We start from the raw sequence: 18,555 nt of genomic DNA, 5'->3' as shown, positions 1-18,555 counted from the left end.
TTTGTATTTTTGAAGAGACATGGTTTCGTCATGTTGCCCAGTCTGGTCTCAAATTCCTGGGCTTAAGTGATCCATCTGCCTTGGCCTCCCAAAGTGCTGGAATTACAGGCATGAGCCACTGCATCAGGCCTAGATTGTTTTTACTCCATAACTTTTCATTATTTTGCATTATCATGTTGAACTGCTTGCAGTTTCACAAATATACTTTATTTTTCACAGTTTAGAGATATGCTCTGCAATTTCCCTCACTGCACTGTCTGCCCGAATACTTATCCTAGTTCTTCCAGGTTTAGTTTATGGATCACCTCCTCTAGAAAGCCTTCTCCTAATTCCTTTCATGCACGCATTTCTCTCACAACAGTTTACTTAGCAGATAGTAAGTATCTGCTGTTACACAGATACCTGTTACTGAGGAGACCATAGAAAACACAACAGACAGTGGCTTACACCTGTAATCCCAGCACTTTGGGAGGCCGAGGCAGGTGAATCACCTGAGGTCAGGAGTACGAGGCCAACCTGACCAACATGGCAAAACCCTGTCTCTACTAAAAATACAAAAATTAGCCAGGCATGTTGGCGGGTGTCTGTAATCCCAGCTACTGGGGAGGCTGAGACATGAGAATAGCTTGAACCGGGGAGGTGGAGGTTACAGTGAACTGAGAGCGAGCCATTGCACTCCAGCCTGGCAACAGAGCGAGACTCCATCTCAAAAAAAAGAAAAAAGAAAACACAACAGAAAGGATTGTGTCTTTAAGTTGTTTGTATGCTAGTGAGAGGAAACAGATAGTAAACATGTAAAAAACAAAAAAGGCATGTTAACCTTTTAGATGATGATAGATGCTACGAAGAAATAAGACAGTGGGGCCGGGCACGGTGGCTCACTCCTGTAATCCCAGCACTTTGGGAGGCTGAGGCGGGCAGATCACAAGGTCAGAAGATCAAGACCATCCTGGCTAACACAGTGAAACCCCGTCTCTACTTAAAAAAATACAAAAAATTAGCCGGGTATGGTGGCAGGCACCTGTAGTCCCAGCTACTCGGGAGGCTGAGGCAGGAGAAACACTTGAACCTGGGAGGCGGAGGTTGCAGTGAGCCAAGATCGTGCCACTGCACTCCAGCCTGGGTGACAGAGCAAGACTCCATCTCAAAAAAAAAAAAAAAAAAAAAGGAAAAGGAAAGAAATAAGACAGTGGGATAGAGAGAAGATATTCCCAGGAGCACCACAGGAAAGGCCTGTGGAGGTAATATGTAAGGAGAGATCCAGAGAATGAGAAGAAGACTGTCATCTAAGTAAACATGAGAAAAGCTCTCTAGCAAAGGGGATAGCAAGCATGAAATCCCTGAAATATGAATGCTTTCAGTACATTCTAGGAGCTGACAAAGACCAACATCTCTAGAGTATCATGAACCTGGGGAAGGGTAGTATCAGGTGAAGATGGAGAGGGAGGTGGGAGCAGATAGTGTAGGGCCTTGTCGGCCATGACAAAGAATTCAGATTTTATTTTTAAGTCCAGTGGAAACTACTGAAATGTTTCAAACAAGGAAGTGACGTGAAACCTGATTTACGTTTAAAAGATATCACTCTGGCTATTAAGAATAGACTGAGGTGGAGAGGAAAAGGGCAGGAATAGGGGGACACAAAGAGACCAGGGAGGATGCCACTACAGTAGCATAGATGAGAACTTATGGTGGTTTGGATAAGGCTGGAGACAGTGGAGGAGGAAAGTAGGTTTACAAGAGATGTGTGTCAGAGGCAGAATCAGTAGGATTGGCTGTTGGGTTAGCTTTGGTAGCCAGGTGGATAGTAGTACCATTTATAGAGAATTGAGGAAGTCCAGGAGGTGGGGGGTAAAAAGCAATAATTCTCTTTTGGAGCTTAAGTGCCATATAACATTTAAAGGGAAATACATTAATAGCAGTTGGATATATAAGAGAAGAAGTCTAGGCTGGAGATGTAAAAATTTGGGAGTCACCAGCATGTAGATGATTTTTAAAGCTATAGGGAATTGTTGGAATCACACAGAGAGCAAGAGTGAGAGTTAGGCAAGAGAGAACACAGGAGAGAGCGCAAGTGAGCAAGTGAACTGAGAAAGGCAAAGGTCTAGCGCAAAAGGTTAGATGTGTGGAGAAAAGTCAACCAGCAGGTAGTGTAAGTATAACTGGTAAGGCAGGAGGAAAAGCAGAAGAGCAGGATGTCATAAGCACAGAGTATGTTATAACACAATGTACTTTTATTTTCTTTGTTGTCTTCTCCACTTTGACATGCTTAAGGAGAGGGATCTCAACACAAATCACAGGGTTTGGCATGTTATTGTTGATGAATGAATGAAGGGATGAATGAATTTTTGGGGAAGAACCTTGCCTTATTGTGCTTTATACAGATCTGTAAGTAGTACAACTTTTATTTTGGTGCTTAATTTAAAAACACTGCCTCAAAATTACCTGAAGTATAGTGCTGTATTAATACTGAGATTAGAATTGCTATGCATTTCTTTGGGAAAAATGCATTTTGAATTATTGGTTTTGTTTTATTTTTCCTGGATATGTTCACAATGTTAGGTTCATTTAAAAGAAAAAAAATGTTACTTCAATCAGCGCTCACTGTGCTAAACTTTACCTCTTACTGAATTCCACTTCATTTTTTTCCTTCTCCTTATTAATAAGCTCATTCTTTGAAAACTAACTTTATCTTGTATGTGTTTCTTTTCGCTACTTTCAAAAACTTTAAGTATATTTGGTTTATTCTCCTTGGATTTCAAACTCATTTTTAGCTGTCCAAAGGTCTAATGCAAAAATTTTCAGCCGGGCGTGGTGGCTCGCGCCTGTAATCCCAGCACTTTGGGAGGCCAAGGCAGGAGGATCATGAGGTCAGGAGATCGAGACCATCCTGGCCAACGTGGTGAAACACCGTCTCTACTAAAAATACAAAAATTAGCTGGGCATGGTAGTGCATGCCTGTAGTCCTAGCTACTCGGGAGGCTGAGGCAGGAGAATCACTTGAACCCTGGAGGCGGAGGTTGCAGTGAGCCAAGATCATGCCACTGCACTCCAGCCTGGCGACAGAGCAAGACTCTGTCTCAAAAAAAAAAAAAAAAACTTTCAGAAACCATTTTTAAAAAAATACCTGATAAAATTAAAGGTTTTTAAAAAAAACTGGAAACATATCTTTCTGGGTGGCCATGGACTTTGGGATTCTCCATCCCCTTGCTATCTGCACCTGTTAGATGATAGGAGCGCAGACTTCTCTTTTTCAAAGGTGGAGTGAAATCTGTGGATAGAGGGAGTTCCTGGGGTGAGGTAGGATGTAAAGAGTCATGGGCAGAAGTGGACCCCCTACTAGGACCAGTCACTGGGAATGCTTGGCTGAGCCAGTAACATTTTGTAGCTTTTCAGAGTCTCAAGAATGAGCCTGCCTTCTTCCTTAGCTACTACCTCATCTCTTGATTCAAGCCAGTTTCTCTCCTTTACTGCATGTGGTTTCTCACCCAGTCATTTGAAATTATCAAGTTTTTATTTATTTATTTGATTTTATTACAAAATTTTTTAGTTTAGCTATGATTATTCATGTTTTTGCCACCCCCTCTCTTTTTTTTCTGAGACAAGGTCTCACTCTTTTGCCCAGGCTGGAGGGCAGTGGTGCGATCTCTGTTCACTGCAACCTCAGCCTTCCTGGCTCAAGCAATCCTCCCACCTCAGCCTCCTGAGTAGCTGGGACTACAGGTGTGCGCCACCACACCCGGCTAATTTTTGTATTTTTTCGTAGAGATGAGGTCTCACCATGTTGCCCAGGCTGGTCTTGAACTCAAGTGATCTACCTGCCTTGGCCTCCCAAAGTGCTGGGAGCCACTGTACCCGGCCTGTTTATAATCGCTAATATACAAATCAAAAACAGTCAGGTAGTGAAAAGGCTCACTTGTATGTTCTTCCCAGCTCTTTTTATTTATAGCCAGTAGGAGAAAACATGCTCCAGAAATTGTTGCTGTGTTAAAGGGTGGCATTCATATATAAAGAACAGGAAGTCAGGCATATTTATGTTGGGATAATTACAGTGCAAGGCTAACTATGACTAGTGCCAACTAGTGCATACCAAAGTATAAGGTAAATTCCTTGGAAGTAGCAATCACTGAGAGCTAGACTCTTTAGGGAGAAATGATGGATGAAGGGAAGCCTGGCCAATGTCTTGAAGATTAACAAAGAAAGGAGGAGGATATCTAGGCACATTTTCTACTTCATGTGAGAAAGTCTTAGGAGTTTTAGTTTAGTACAGGCTTAGTAAGATTGAACAGGGAAATGAGGCTGCTCAAAAAGGCTAATTCAGTTTTAGGATACTTTAATAAATGTAGCATGTCTAGGAAATGGGAGAGAAAATTTTCACTCTGCACTGGTCAAACATACGGAATTCTGGGATCACACTTTAAGAGGGACTTTGAGTGCTCACTTTGGCAGCACATGCACAAAAATTGGAACAATACAGAGAAGATTAGTAAGGTGTCTGCGCAAAGATGACATACAAATTTGTGAGGTGTTCCATATAAAATAAAAATAAGACATTGATAAACTAGAATAGCTACAGAAGTATCCTAGTCTATTTTTTATTGCTATAACTGAATACTACAGACTGGATAATTTATAAAGAATAGAGGTTTAGGCCAGGCGTGGTGGCTCATGCTTGTAATCCCAGCACTTTGGGAGGCCAAGGTGGGCGGATCACAAGGTCAGGAGTTCGAGACCAGCCTGGCCAACACAGTGAAACCCCGTCTCTATTAAAAATACAAAAATTAGCCAAGCATGGTGGCGGGTGCCTGTAATCCCAGCGACTCAGGTGGCTGAGGCAGGAGAATCACTTGAACCCGGGAGGCAGAGGTTACAGTGAGCTGAGATCGAGCCACTGCACTCCAGCTGGGCGATAGAGCTAGACTCTGTCTCAAAAAAAAAAAAAATTGGGGTGTGGTGGCTCACGCCTGTAATCCCAGCACTTTGGGAGGCCAAGGCAGGAGGATCACCTGAGGTTGGGAGTTCGAGACCAGCCTGACCAACATGGAGAAACCCCATCTCTACTAAAAATACAAAATTAGCCAGGTGCAGTGGCGCATGCCTGTAATCCCAGCTACTCGGGAGGCTGAGGCAGGAGAATCACTTGAACCCGGGAGGCGGAGGTTGTGGTGAGCCGAGATCATGCCATTGCACTCCAGCCTGGGCAACAAGAGCAAAACTCTGTCTTAAAAATAAAAAATAAAATAAAATAAAATATAAAAAAAAATAGAGGTTTATTTAGCTCACAGTTCTAGAGACTGGGAAGTTCAAGAGCATAGTGCTGACATCTTGTAAGGGCCTTCTTGCTGAGTGATAACATGGTGGAAAGCATCACATGGTGAGAGGGCAAGACAGTCAGAGAGAGCTTGCTTTTATAACAAAGCCATTCCAATGATAATGAGCTGACTTCTTTGATAGTGACATTGATCCAATTATGAGGGCACAGCCCTCATTAACCCATTAATTCATTCATGAAGACAGAGGCATTAAGTTTCCAACACATGAACTTTTGGGGGACACATTTAAACCATAGCAAGAGGAGAGTGAGGAAATTTGAAGGAAGCTGATTCACTTAATTAGACTATAGGCTCTGCCATCAATCAGGCCTGAGTTCATATACCATCTCTGCAGCTTATTAGCCATGTGAATTTGGCAAGTTACCTAATTTATCTTCATGTTCCTATCGGTAATATGGAGATAGAAATAGTGTGTATGTTTTAGGAATGTTGTGAGAATTAAATGCATATAAAGATCTTAAGCCTATGCCTAAAACATAATAAACTCATAATAAACAGTAATTCATTGACAGGAATAATTAAAGGAACCAGATAAGTAAACATGGACAAAGAATATGACTTTTTTCTGTATAGCTTCAGAGACTAGAAGTTACAAACATACAGCTCAATATAAGAAATTTGTTTCTAAGAATATGAGCTAACTGGCCAGGCATAGTGACTCACACCTGTAATCCCAGCACTTTGGGAGGCCAAGGCGGGTGGATCACCAGAGGTCAGGAGTTCGAGACCAGACTATCCAATATGGTGAAACCCCGTCTCTACTAAAAATACAAAAATTAGCCGGGCATGGTGGCATATGCCTGTAATCTCAGCTACTTGGGATGCTAAGGCAGGAGAATCACTGGAACCTGGGAGGTGGAGGCTGCAGTGATTAGAGATCACACCACTGCACTTCAGTCAGGCAACTGGGCCAGACTCTGTCTCAAAAAATAAAAATAAAAAAAGCTAGCTAACAATAAATTGGGCTGCCTCAGAAAGTGATCATGGTGGTGGGGTGGGGGAACAGAGCAAGATGGTGTAATAGAAGGCTCCACTGAACATACCCCTCAACAGGAACACAAAATTTAACAATTTTCTACACACAAAAAAACACCTTCATAAGAACCAAAAAATCAGATGAGAACTCACAATACCTTGTTTTAACTTCATATTACTGAAAGGCACTGAAGAGGGCAGGAAAGAGTCTTGAATTGCTGATACCAATCACCCCCCATCCCAGCAGTGGCTGCATGGCATAAAGAGAGAATCTGTGCACTTGGGGATGGAGAGTGCAGTGATTGTGAGACTTTGCAGTGAACTCAAGGCTGCCTTGTCACAGTGGAAAGCAAAACTGAGCTGAACTCAGGTGATGCCTGCCCACAGAGGGAGCATATAGGCCAGCCCCAGCCAGAGGGGAATCGCACATCCCAGTGGTCAGAACTTGAGTTCTGGCAAGCCTTATCATGGAGTGCTAAAGTACCCTGGGGCCCTAAATAAACTTGAAAGGCGGTCTAGGCCACAAGGACTGCAACTCCTAGGTGAGTCCTAGTGCTGAGCTGAGCTCAGATCCAGTGGACTGCAGGGGCACATGACCTACTGAGACACCAGCAGGTGCTGTTAAGGGAGTACTTGTGCCACTCCTTTCCTAACCCCTAACCCCAGGCTGCACAGTTTGCAGCTCCAAAAGAGACCCTTCCTTCCGCATGAAGAGAGGAAAGGGAAGAGCAAAGAGAATTTTGTCTTGCATCTGGGATACCAGCTCAGTCACAGTAGGATAGGGCACCAGGCAGAGTCATGAGGCCCCCATTCTGGGCCCTAGCTTCTGGATTACATTTATTGACACATCGTTGGCCAGAAGGGAACCTGCTGCCTTGAAGGGAAGGACGCGGTCATGGCAGGACCCATCACTTACTGACTAAAGAGCCCTTGGGCCTTGAATAACTATCAGCAATACTCAGGTAGTACACTGTGGGCCTTGAGTGAGACTCTGAGGCATGCTGGCTTGTCTGAAATTATCCAGGTTAGGCCAAGCACATTCACAGCCCTGTTGGCTATGGTGAGAGATGCCATCGGCTTGAAAAAAGCAGAGGAAAAAGTAAAGGGAAATTTGTTTTGCGTCTTAGGTAGCAGGTAGGGCACAGTGGGGTAGAGCACCAAGCGGGCTCTTGGGGTCCCTGATTCTAGGCCTTGGCTCTTGGATGGCATTTCTGGACCTGCCCTGGGCCAGAGGGGACCCCAATGCCCTGAAAGGTGAGTCCCAGGCCAGGCAGCATTCACCACAAACTGACTGAAGAGCCCTTGGGCCTTAAGTGAACATTGGGAGTAGCCTGGCAGTGATCCATATGGGCCTGTGACATTGGTGGCCGTGGGGTGAGGCTCCTCTGCCTGTGAAAGGGGAGGGAAAAGTAGGAAGGACTGAGTCTCATGGTTCGAGTGCTAGCCTAGCAGCAGTATAATAAGACACCAGGTAGATTTCTAAGGTTTTTGACTCCAGTCCCTAGCTCCCAGTTGGGATCTCTGGACCCACCTGGGGCTTGGGGAACTCACCTCATGAAAGGGAGGGACAGAAGCCTGTCTTGCTTCACCACCTGCTGATTGTAGAGACCTACGGCTTTGAGTGAACATAGGTGGTAGCCAGGTAGTGGATACAGTGGGTCTTGGGCAAGACCCAGTGCTATGCTGGCTTCAGATCTGACCTAGCACAGTTGAGTGGTGGTGGCCATAGCAGTGCTTGTGTCATCCCACCTCCAGCTCCAGGCAGCTCAGCACACAGAGAGAGGCTCTGAATGTTTGGGAGAGAGTAAGGGGAAAAAAAACCAAGAGCTTCTGCCTGGTAATCCAGAGAATACTTCTGGATCTTGTCCATGACCACAAGGTGATACTTCTATGAGTCTGCAAGAACCATGATGTTACTGGACTTGGGGTGCCCCCTAATGCAGATATGGCTTAGATCACAACACCCAAGTTCCTTCAAATACCTGGAAAGCCTTCCCAAGAAGGACAGACACAAACAAGCCCAGACTGCGAAGACTGCAATAAGTACTTAACTCTTCAGTGCCCAGACACTGAAGAACTTCTACAAGCATCAACACCATCCAGAAAAACATGACCTCACCAAACTAAATAAGGCACCAGGAACTAATCCTGGAGAAACAAAGATATGTGACCTTTCAGACAGAGAATTCAAAATAGCGGTTTTGTGGAGACTCAAAGAAATTCGAGATAACACAGAGAAAGAATTTCGAACTGTATCAGATAAACTTAACAAGGAGATTGAAATAATTAAAAATCAAGCAGAAATTCTGGAGTTGAAAAATGCAATTGAAATACTGAAGAATGGATCAGCGTTCTTTTAATAGCAGTTTTAATTACAGAATTGATCAAGCAGAAAGAATTAGTGAACCTGAAGACAGGCTATTTGAAAATACATAAAGGAGACAAAAAAGAATAAAAAAGAATGAAACATGCCTACAAGATATAGAAAATAGCCTCCAAAGGGCAAATCTAAGAGTAATTGGCCTTAAAGAGGAGGTAGAGAAAGAGACAGGATAGAAGGTTTATTCCAAGAGATAATATCAGAGAACTTCCCAAACCTAGAAAAAGATAATTGACATTCAAGTACAAGAAGATTATAGAACACCAAGCAGATTTAACATTTAACCCAAAGAAGATGACCTCAAGGCTTTTTTTTTTTTTTTTTTTGAGATGGAATGGAGTCTTGCTCTGTCGCCCAGGCTAGAGTACAGTGCTGTGATCTCAGCTCACTGCAACCTCAGCCTCCTGGGTTCAAGTGATTCTTCTGCCCCAGCCTCCTGAGTAGCTGGGATTACAGCACATGCTGCCACATCCAGATAATTTTTTTGTATTTTTAGTAGATATGGGGTTTTGCCATGTTGGCCAGGTTGGTCTCAAACTCCTAACCTCAAGTTATCCACCTCCCTCAGCCTCCTAAAGTGCTGGGATTACAGACGTGAGCCACCACGCCTGGCCCCTCAAGGCATTTAATAATCAAACTCCCAAAGCTCAAAGATAAAGAAAGGATCCTAAAAGCAACAGAAGAAACAAATAACATACAATGGAACTCCAGTATGTCTGGCAGCAGACTTCAGTGGAAACCTTACAAGCCAAGAGAAAGTGGAATGAGATATTTAAAGTGCTGAAGGAACCTTAGACTACTGCATCTGGAAAAAATATGCTTTAAACATGAAAGAGAAATAAAGACTTTCCTAGACAAACAAAAGCTAAAGGATTTCATCAACATCAGACCTGTCTTACAAGAAATGCTAAAGAAGGTACTTCAATCAGAAAGAAAAGGATGTTAATGAGCAGCAAGAAATCATCTGAAAGTACAAAACTCACGGGTAATATTAAATACAGAGAAAAACACAGAATATTATAACACTGTAACTGTGGTGTGTAAACTACTCAAGTAGAAAGACTAAAAGATGAACCAATCAAAACAATAACTATAACAATTTTTCAAGACATAGTACAGATGTCAAGCAATGGGCTTCTCTCGTGACAACTGGCACAAGTGCTGCAAGACAGGGGCAAGAGTAAGCCCTCCCACAAGAAGTGGAAGTATGAGCTGGAGTGCCCTGCTGCCAACACCAAGATTGGCTCCCGCTGCGTCCACACAGTCTGTGTGCAGGGACGTAACAAGAAATACTGTACCTTGAGGCTGGATGTGGGGAATTTCTCCTGGGGCTCCAAGTGATGTAGGTGCAAAACAAGGATCATCAATGTTGTCTACAATGTGTCCAATAACAAACTGGTCCGTACCAAGATGCTATTGAAGAACTGCATCATGCTCAGTGACAGCACACTCTACTGACAGCGGTGCAAATCCCACTATGCATTGTCCCTGGGCTGCAAGAAGGGGGCCAAGCTGACTCCTGAGGAGGAAGAGATTTTAAACAAAAAACAATCTTAAAAAATTTAGAAGAAATATGATGAAAGGAAAAAGAATGCCAAAATCAGCAGTCTTCTGGAGGAGCAGTTCCAGCAGGGCAAGCATCTGGCGTGTATCACATCAAGGCCAGAACAGTGTGGCCCAGCAGATGGCTATGTGCTAGAGGCCTGGGAGTTGGAGTTTTATCTTTGGAAAATCAAGGCCCAGAAAGGCAAATAAATCCTCATCCTTTCTGTATTTGCTTATGCAATAAAGGTGTTTATTGTTCTGTAACAAGAAAAAAAAAGACATAGAAAGTATAATAAGATATAAATAGAAACAACAAAAAGTTAAAAAGCAGGGGGATGAAATCAAGGTGTGTAGAATTTTATTACTGGCTGGGCATGGTGACTCATGTCCAGCTTAAACATTCAAAAAATTTGAATTGAACTTAAAACATTCAAAGAATTTGAAATAATATCAAGCACCTTCTCTGACCACAATGGAATAAAACTAGAAATCAATAACAAGAGGAATTTTGGAAACTATACAAACAGATGGAAATTAAAAAATATGCCTTTGAGTGACCAGTGAGTCAATGAAGAAATTAAGAAGGAAATTGAAAATTTTCTTGAAACAAATGATAATGGAAATGCAACATACGAAAACCTATGGGATACAGTGAAAGCAGTACTAAAAGAGAAATTTATAGCTATAAGTGTCTACATCAACAAAGAAGAAAAACTTCAAATAAATAACCTAGTGATGCATCTTAACAAATGACAAAAACAAGAGCAAACCAAACCAAAATTAGCTGAAGAAAAGAAATAATAAAGATCAGAGGACAAATAAATGACATTGGAATGAAGAAAACAATACAAAAGATGAATGAAACAGAAAGTTGATTTTTTTGAAAAGTTAAACAAAATAGACAAACCTTTAACCAGACTAAGAAAAAAAGAGAGAGGATCCAAATAAATAAAATCAGAGATGAAAAAGAAGACATTACAATTGATACTGCAGAAATTCAAAGGATCATTAGTGGCTATGATGAGCAACTGTATGCCAATAAATTCGAATATCTAGAAGAAATGGATACATTTGTAGACACATACAACCTACAGAGATTGAACCATGAAGAAATCCAAAACCTGAACAGACCAATAACGTAATGAGATTGAAGCCATAATAAAACATCTTCCAGCAAAAAAAGCCCAGGCCCTGATGGCTTCACTGCTGAATTCTATTAAACATTTAAAGAGGAACTAATACCAATGCTACTTAAACTAGTCTGAAAAATAGAGGAGGAGGGAATACTTCAAACTCATTTTTTGAGGCCAGTATTACCCTGATACCAAAACCAGACAAAGATACATCAAAAAAAGGAAACTGCAGGCCAGTATCACAGATGAATATTGATACAAAAATCCTCAACAAAATACTAGCAAAACAAATTCAACGACACATTAAAAAGGTCATTCATCGGCCAGGCACGATGGTTCACGCCTATAATCCCAGCACTGTGGGAGGCTGAGGCAGGTGGATCACCTGTGGTCAGGAGTTTGAGACCAGCCTGGCCAACATGGTGAAACCTCATCTCTACTAAAAATACAAAAATTAGCTGGTATGGTGGTGGGAACCTGTAATCCCAGCTACTCGGGAGGCTAAGACAGGAGAATTGCTTAGAACCCAGATGGCAGACGTTACAGTGAGTGAAGATCATGCCACTGCACTCCAGCCTGGGCAACAAAGAGCAAAACTCCGTCTCAAAAAAAAAGAAATTGAAAATCCCAGAAAATAATGGAAAGATATTCCATGTTCATTTATTGGCAGAATTAATATTGTTTTGTTTTTTTTTTTGAGACAGAGTTTAGCTCTTGTTGCCCAGGCTGGAGTGCAATGGCATGATCTCGGCTCACCGCAACCTCCACCTCCCGGGTTCAAGTGATTCTCCTGCCTCAGCCTCCCGAGTAGCTGGGATTACAGGCATGCGCCACCACACCTGGCTAATTCTGTATTTTTAGTAGAGATGGGGTTTCTCCATGTTGGTCAGGCTGGTCTCAAACTCCTGACCTCAGGTAATCTGCCCGCCTTGGCCTCCCAAAGTGCTGGGATTATAGGCATGAGCCACCACGCCTGGCCCAGCAGAATTAATATTGTTAAAGTGTCTGTACTACCCCCCAAATATCTACAGATTCAATGCAATCTCTATCAAAATACCAATGACATTCTTCACAGATATAGAAAAAACAATCCTAGGCCGGGTGCAGTGGCTCACGCCTGTAATCCTAGCACTTTGGGAGGCCAAGGTGGGTGGATCACCTGAGGTCAGGAGTTCGAGACCAGCCTGACCAACATGGAGAAACCCTGTCTCTACTAAAAATACAAAATTAACCAGGCATGGTGGTGCATGCCTGTAATCCCAGCTACTCAAGAGGCTGAGGCAGGAGAATCGCTTGAACCCAGGAGGCGAGGGTTGCAGTGAGCCGAGATTGCACCATTGCCCTCCAGCCTGGGCAACAAGAGTGAAACTCTGTCTCAAAAAAAATAAATCGATTAAAAAAAAGACTTAAATCTAAGACTTTGAAACTACTACAAGAAAACACTGGGTGAAACTCTCCAGAATATTGGAGTAGGCAAAGATTTCTTGAGTAATACCCCACGAGTACAGGCAGCCAAAGCAAAAATAGAGAAATGGGATCATATCAAGTTAAAAAACTTCCTCACAGCAAAGGAAATAACAACATGATGAGACAACCCATAGAATGGGAAAAAATATTTGCAAACTACCCATCTGACAAGGGATTAATAACCGTAATATATAAAGAGCTCTAATAACTCTAATATAGTTTGGATGTGTGACCCCACTGAAATCTCATGTTGAATTGTATTCCTCAGTATTGGAGGTGAGGCCTGGTGGGAGGTGATTGGATCATGTGGGTAGATGTCTCATAAATGGTTAAGCACCATCCCCTTGATGCTGTCCTCATGATAGTGAGTTCTCGTGAGATCTGGTTGCTTCAAAGTGTGCCTCCCACCCCTGCTCTTGCTCCTGCTTTCGCCATGTGACATGCCTACTCTTCCTTTACCTTCCACCATGATTATACGCTTCCTGAGGCCTCCCCAACAGCAGATGCTGCTATGCTTCCTGTGCAGCCTGCAGAACCAGGAGCCAATTAAACCTCTTTTCTTTATAAATTACCCAGTCTCAGATATTTCTCTCTTTTTAAAAAATTTCCTCTGTTTTTGTTTTTTTGGAAACAAAGTCTCACTGTGTTGCCCAGTCTAGTTTCAAACTCCTGGGCTCAAGCAATCCTCCTGCCATGGCCTCCCAAAGGACTGGAATTACAGGCATGAGTCACCACACCTGTCTTAGTTATTTATAGCAATGCAAGAATGGCCTAATACAAACTCTATAGGAAAAGAAAAACTAATAATCTGATTAAAAAATAGGCAAAAGATCTAAATAGACATTTCTCAAAAGAAGACATGAAAATAGCAAACAGGGGCGGATCACCTGAGGTCAGGAGTTCGAGACGAGCCTGGCCAACATGGTGAAACCCTGTCTCTGCTAAAAATACAAAAATTAGCTGGGCGTGGTGGTGGGTGCCTGTAATCCCAGCTACTCAGGAGGCTGAGGCAGGAGAATTGCTTGAACCCGGGAGGCCGAGGTTGCAGTGAGCTGAGATCGTGCCACCCACACCCCAACCTGGGTGACAGAGTAAGACTCTGTCTCAAAACAAAAAAACAAGAGGCCGGGTGCGGTGCTCACACCTGTAATCCCAGCACTTTGGGAGGTCGAGGTGGGCAGATCACAACGTCAGGAAATCAAGACCATCCTGGCCAACTGGGTGAAACCCCGTCTCTACTAAAAATACAAAAATTAGCTGGGCTTGGTGGTGCGCACCTGTAGTCCCAGCTACTTGGGCGGCTGAGGCAGAATAGCTTGAACCAGGGAGTCAGAGGTTGCAGTGAGCTGAGATCACGCCACCACACTCCAGCCTGGCAACAGAGCCAGACTCCGTCTCAAAAAAAAAAAAAAAAAAAAAAGATTTGGAAGCAACCTCAGTGTCCATAAACAGATGAATGGGCTGCTCTGTCTATGGAGTAACCATTCTTTTGTTTCTTTACTTCTCTAATAAACTTACGTAAAAAAAAAACAAAAAACAAAAAAAACCCCAAAAAACCCAGATGAATGGATAAAGAAAATGTGGTACATATACATAATCGAGTACCATTCAGCCATAAAAAAAAGAATGAGAACCTATCATTTGCAACAACATGGATGGTCATTATGTTAAGTGAAATAAGGCAGGCACAGAAAGACAAACATTGCATGTTTTCACTTATCTGTGGGCACTAAAAATTAAAGTCATTCTCTTATCTGTGGGTGCTAAAAATTAAACTCTTTGAATTCATGGAAATAGATTGTAGAAGGATGGTTACCAGAGGCTGTGAAGGGTAGTGGGGGAGATGAGAGGAGGGAATTGGGGATGGTTAATGTGTACAAAAAAAGAAAAAGGGCAAGGCACAGTGGCTCACACCTGTAATCCCAGCACTTTGGGAGGCCTAGGCAGGTGGATCACTTGAGGTCAAGAGTTTGAGACCAGCCTGGCCAAAATGGTGAAACCCCATGTCTACTAAAAATACAAAAAATTAGCCAGTCCTGGTAGCCTGAGCCTATAATCCCAGCTACTTGGGAGGCTGAGGCAGGAGAATTGCTTGAACTGGGTGGCAGAGGTTTTGGTGAGTCGAGATCATGCCACTGCATTCCAGCCTGGGGGACAGAGCGAGACTCTGTCTCAAAAAAAAAAAAAAAAAAAGAGTAAGACATAGTATTTGCTAGCATAACAGGGTAACTATAATAAAAATAATTTAATTGTACATTTTAAAATAACTAAAAGAGTATAATTGAATTGTTTGAAACACAAAGGATAAATGCTTGAGGTGATGGATACCCTATTTACCTTGATATGATTATTATGCGTAGCATGCCTGTATCAAAATATCTCATGTAATCCATAAATACATACACCTACTATGTACCCACAAAAATTTAAAAAATAAAGTGATGACTGCCACCTCTCTTCCAACATCCCCACCCATCTCACAGTACTCTCATGGTTCTCTCAAGCTGTGCCCCTGGAGTACCATGGGTACAGCTTGATATTGCTGAGAGGATTCGTCTATTAGGTAAGGTACCAAACTAGATATGCAAGATAATTTCCAAATATGCTATTCTGATCATTCATTCACCAGATGCTTATTGAGTTCCTACATCTTGGTGGATACTATTTAAGTGGTGTGGGGAGAGCAGTGAGCAAAATAGACATGGTCCTTGTCTTTATGCTACTTACCAGTCTTTGGTTTTATGGCTCCAGTGGACACCCTTTCCTTCAGATTTTTTTCTTTCTTTTTTTTTTTTTTTTTTTTGGTTCTCCTCTTACCTAACTGATGGTATCTCCTTTGCTCATTCAATTGTTGTTTTTCCTCATTCCTGTCGTACTTGACACCCTCCAATTTTTTCTGAATTCTCTTTTAATTTCCCTTGTATGCTTTTTCCTTTGGCCATCTCTTCTAGTATATCTAGCCTTATAGACTATTAGATTTGTCTTCCTAAATATGTTTCCATGCTCAAAACCTCTCGATTACTCCCCATTGTCTATTGGATTAAAAAGCTTGTTTTTGAGGCCTTTAGCTGGATATTTCAATCTACTTCTCCAGACTTATCTCCACTTGACACTGTCACCTTTGGGTGGATTGAATGACACCTGCTTCCTTTTTTCCCCTTTGATCCTTTCCTTGCCTTCCTGTTTCTTGGGGTCTTTGTTTTTTTAGATCCCAGGAAAACTATGTCTCCACCTGAAATCCTCTCTTTCATTTAAAGCTCATTGCTAATGGTAACATGTATGTGGCCTTCACAGATGAAAGTGAACTTGTCCCCTCTCTGAACCACAGGGTACCTATATGGCACTCTGTTTTTTTCTTCTCACTTAATCAGTTCATCAGTCCTTGAGATTTGTTGTTATATTTTAATAGGATCTAGTATTGTGATTTATATAATATAGACATTCAATAAATATTTATTGACAGATTAAGGGATTATACAGTAGGATTATACAACTTAATTTAAAGAGAAAATTATATCTTATGGATGCAAAAAAATCTATAAACAGTTTTGAAGGTAAACTGTTTCTTGAGCAGCTACTATGTGCCAGGTACTGTTCTAGGCACTGAGGATAACCACCGTGAATAAAACACTTTACAAAATATTCTATATCAAACGATGGTAAGTGCTTTGAAGCAAGATAAGTGAGGATAAAAAGGATGGATATCGAAGGAGGTGCTACTTCATATGGGGGTACGGGGAGGCTTCTCTGACAGACTGGCAGACATTTGAACAGAGATAATACATATAAGTGCCCACTATTCATTGGGATTAATTTTTAAATGGTCAGTAAGTTATACTTGAAAAAAATTGATTTTGATTTTTAGTTTCACCCTGTTACATACATATGCATTATTTAAAAATTAAGGTCTCATTGATAATGTCTATTGGGATTTGTTTCTCATAAAAAATTCAGTAAGATAACTCTTGAGTATCTCTTAGTATAGTTGGAAAAATGCTTAAATTGTAATGTTTTAGTAACTTATGCTAATGTTATCAAGAGAGTCATATTTCTAACTATAAATTTCAGAATTGATGGAGCCAAAAGAAATTTAGACAGAACACTGGATAAAAGAACACCTCTATTACCACCACCTGATTATCCTCAAACTGTAAGTTTATGTTTTCTCGTTAAAAAGTTTATCCTTATATCATTTTTATTTGTAGTTAAGACAATCTCAATATAACTGATGTTTTTAAAAGGAATAATAGATATATTTAAACTATATATTAATTTTTAAACAATTTAAATTAATTTTAAAATGTTCTCCTTGATTTAATTATATCCTGTTTGTTTTTGACAGATGACCAGTGAAATGAAAAAAAAAGGAGTGAGTTCAAGTTTTTATATTTCTTGTTTGAAAATGTTCAAAGAAATTATTGCAAAGTAGTTTCTTCTAAGACCACCTGCTAAGTCCCATTCTAGAAAATAAATAAATTTAGAAACTGAGGTTTTTATTTTCTCTTCCCAAGGGAGCAAACATGTCATGAACAACAATATGGCAATATAGATTTTTTTGTTTGTTTGTTTTAAACAGGGTCTTGCTCTGTCACCAAGGCTGGAGGGCAGTGGTGCAATCTCGGGTCACTGCAGCCCCACCACTCGGGCTCAAGCAGTCCTCCCACCTCAGCCTCCTGAGTAGCTGGGACTGCAATCACATGCCACCATGCTTGGATAATTTTCAAAATTATTTGTAGAAATGAGATCTCACTATATTGCCCAGGCTGGTCTTGAACTCCTGGACTCAAGTGATCCTCCCACCTTGGCCTGTCAAATTGCTAGAAATACAGGTTTGAGCCACTGTGCCCAGCCAATATGGGTTTTAAGAATTACATTTTTGTTGGCATTCACTATTTGCAGATTAATTACGTAAATATTTTCATTCTTATTCTAAACAACTGAAAAAAACTCAAAGTGGCAGTTATAAAGGAAATCCATCTCTCTTTTTCATTAGGGTAATAATTGAGCATTCTAATATTGATATAATGATATAGTAGCCACTCAGCAAATATGTATTGAGAATCTGTTATGTGCTTGCCACATGCTAGGTGCTAGAGATTAAAAAAAAAAAAAGACACTGATTGCATGAGTGACAACAGGGGACTTATGATTGGTGGAAAGACAAAAACATCTAAAATTTCTTTACTAGCAAAGGATAACAGAAACGTACGGAGCTGGAGACATGAAAGAGGAAATCATGCAGCATGTTTTCAGATGGGGTATAAGCTTCTCAAGTCCCTTAAAATTCACTTTGGGGGATAGAGGCTGAAGATGTGAATTCAGCCTCTACGAATTCAGGATATTTGGAAGAAACTCTTTTTAGCTTTTCCTTGTTTTGGTTTTGGTTTTTAAAATGCTCTTCTTCCTCCTTACCTGCCCACCCAACGTTTCTGGAGAATTTGGATGTGGATCTTTCTTTTTACTAGGTATAATTACTGATACACAACATTCCCAAAACATTAATAAATATTTAATGTACAAATTGCCAAATGTATTTAATATTTGTGTGTATGTGTTTAGTATCCTCACTGTTCCTAGCCAGGCATACAGTCATTCACTCCTGAGCCCACGCTCTTGGCAATATGGCTTCTAGGAATTCCATCACTTCATCATGAATGTCATCAGTAACTACTAACTGCCAAATTCAAAGGATATTTTTTCTTTTATTTATTTATTTATTTATTTA

At 41.3% G+C, this 18,555-nt stretch overlaps 1 protein-coding gene, 1 non-coding gene and 1 pseudogene across 2 annotated transcripts in view; all 3 read left to right on the top strand.

Annotated features, from left to right (window-relative positions):
- DNAH12 (dynein axonemal heavy chain 12) overlaps window positions 1-18,555 on the top strand; it is a 262,414-nt gene that overhangs the window by 15,302 nt on the left and 228,557 nt on the right. Inside the window, exons 5-6 of the mRNA XM_054682010.2 lie at window positions 16,899-16,980; window positions 17,173-17,199. Of these exons, the coding sequence (XP_054537985.1) occupies window positions 16,899-16,980; window positions 17,173-17,199 (109 nt within the window). The remainder of the gene's footprint in view (window positions 1-16,898; window positions 16,981-17,172; window positions 17,200-18,555) is intronic.
- Window positions 4,431-4,537, top strand: LOC112208748 (U6 spliceosomal RNA). The gene has a single exon (XR_002943323.1). It is a non-coding gene; the product is annotated as a U6 spliceosomal RNA (small nuclear RNA).
- LOC747340 (small ribosomal subunit protein eS8-like) lies at window positions 9,725-10,507 on the top strand (annotated as a pseudogene).

Source organism: Pan troglodytes, chromosome 2 (assembly GCF_028858775.2).
Source record: "Pan troglodytes isolate AG18354 chromosome 2, NHGRI_mPanTro3-v2.0_pri, whole genome shotgun sequence".
Taxonomy (NCBI): Eukaryota; Metazoa; Chordata; class Mammalia; order Primates; family Hominidae; genus Pan; species Pan troglodytes.
Note: the sequence above shows the minus strand (reverse complement) of the source record. Positions and strands in the feature narration are given on the sequence as shown.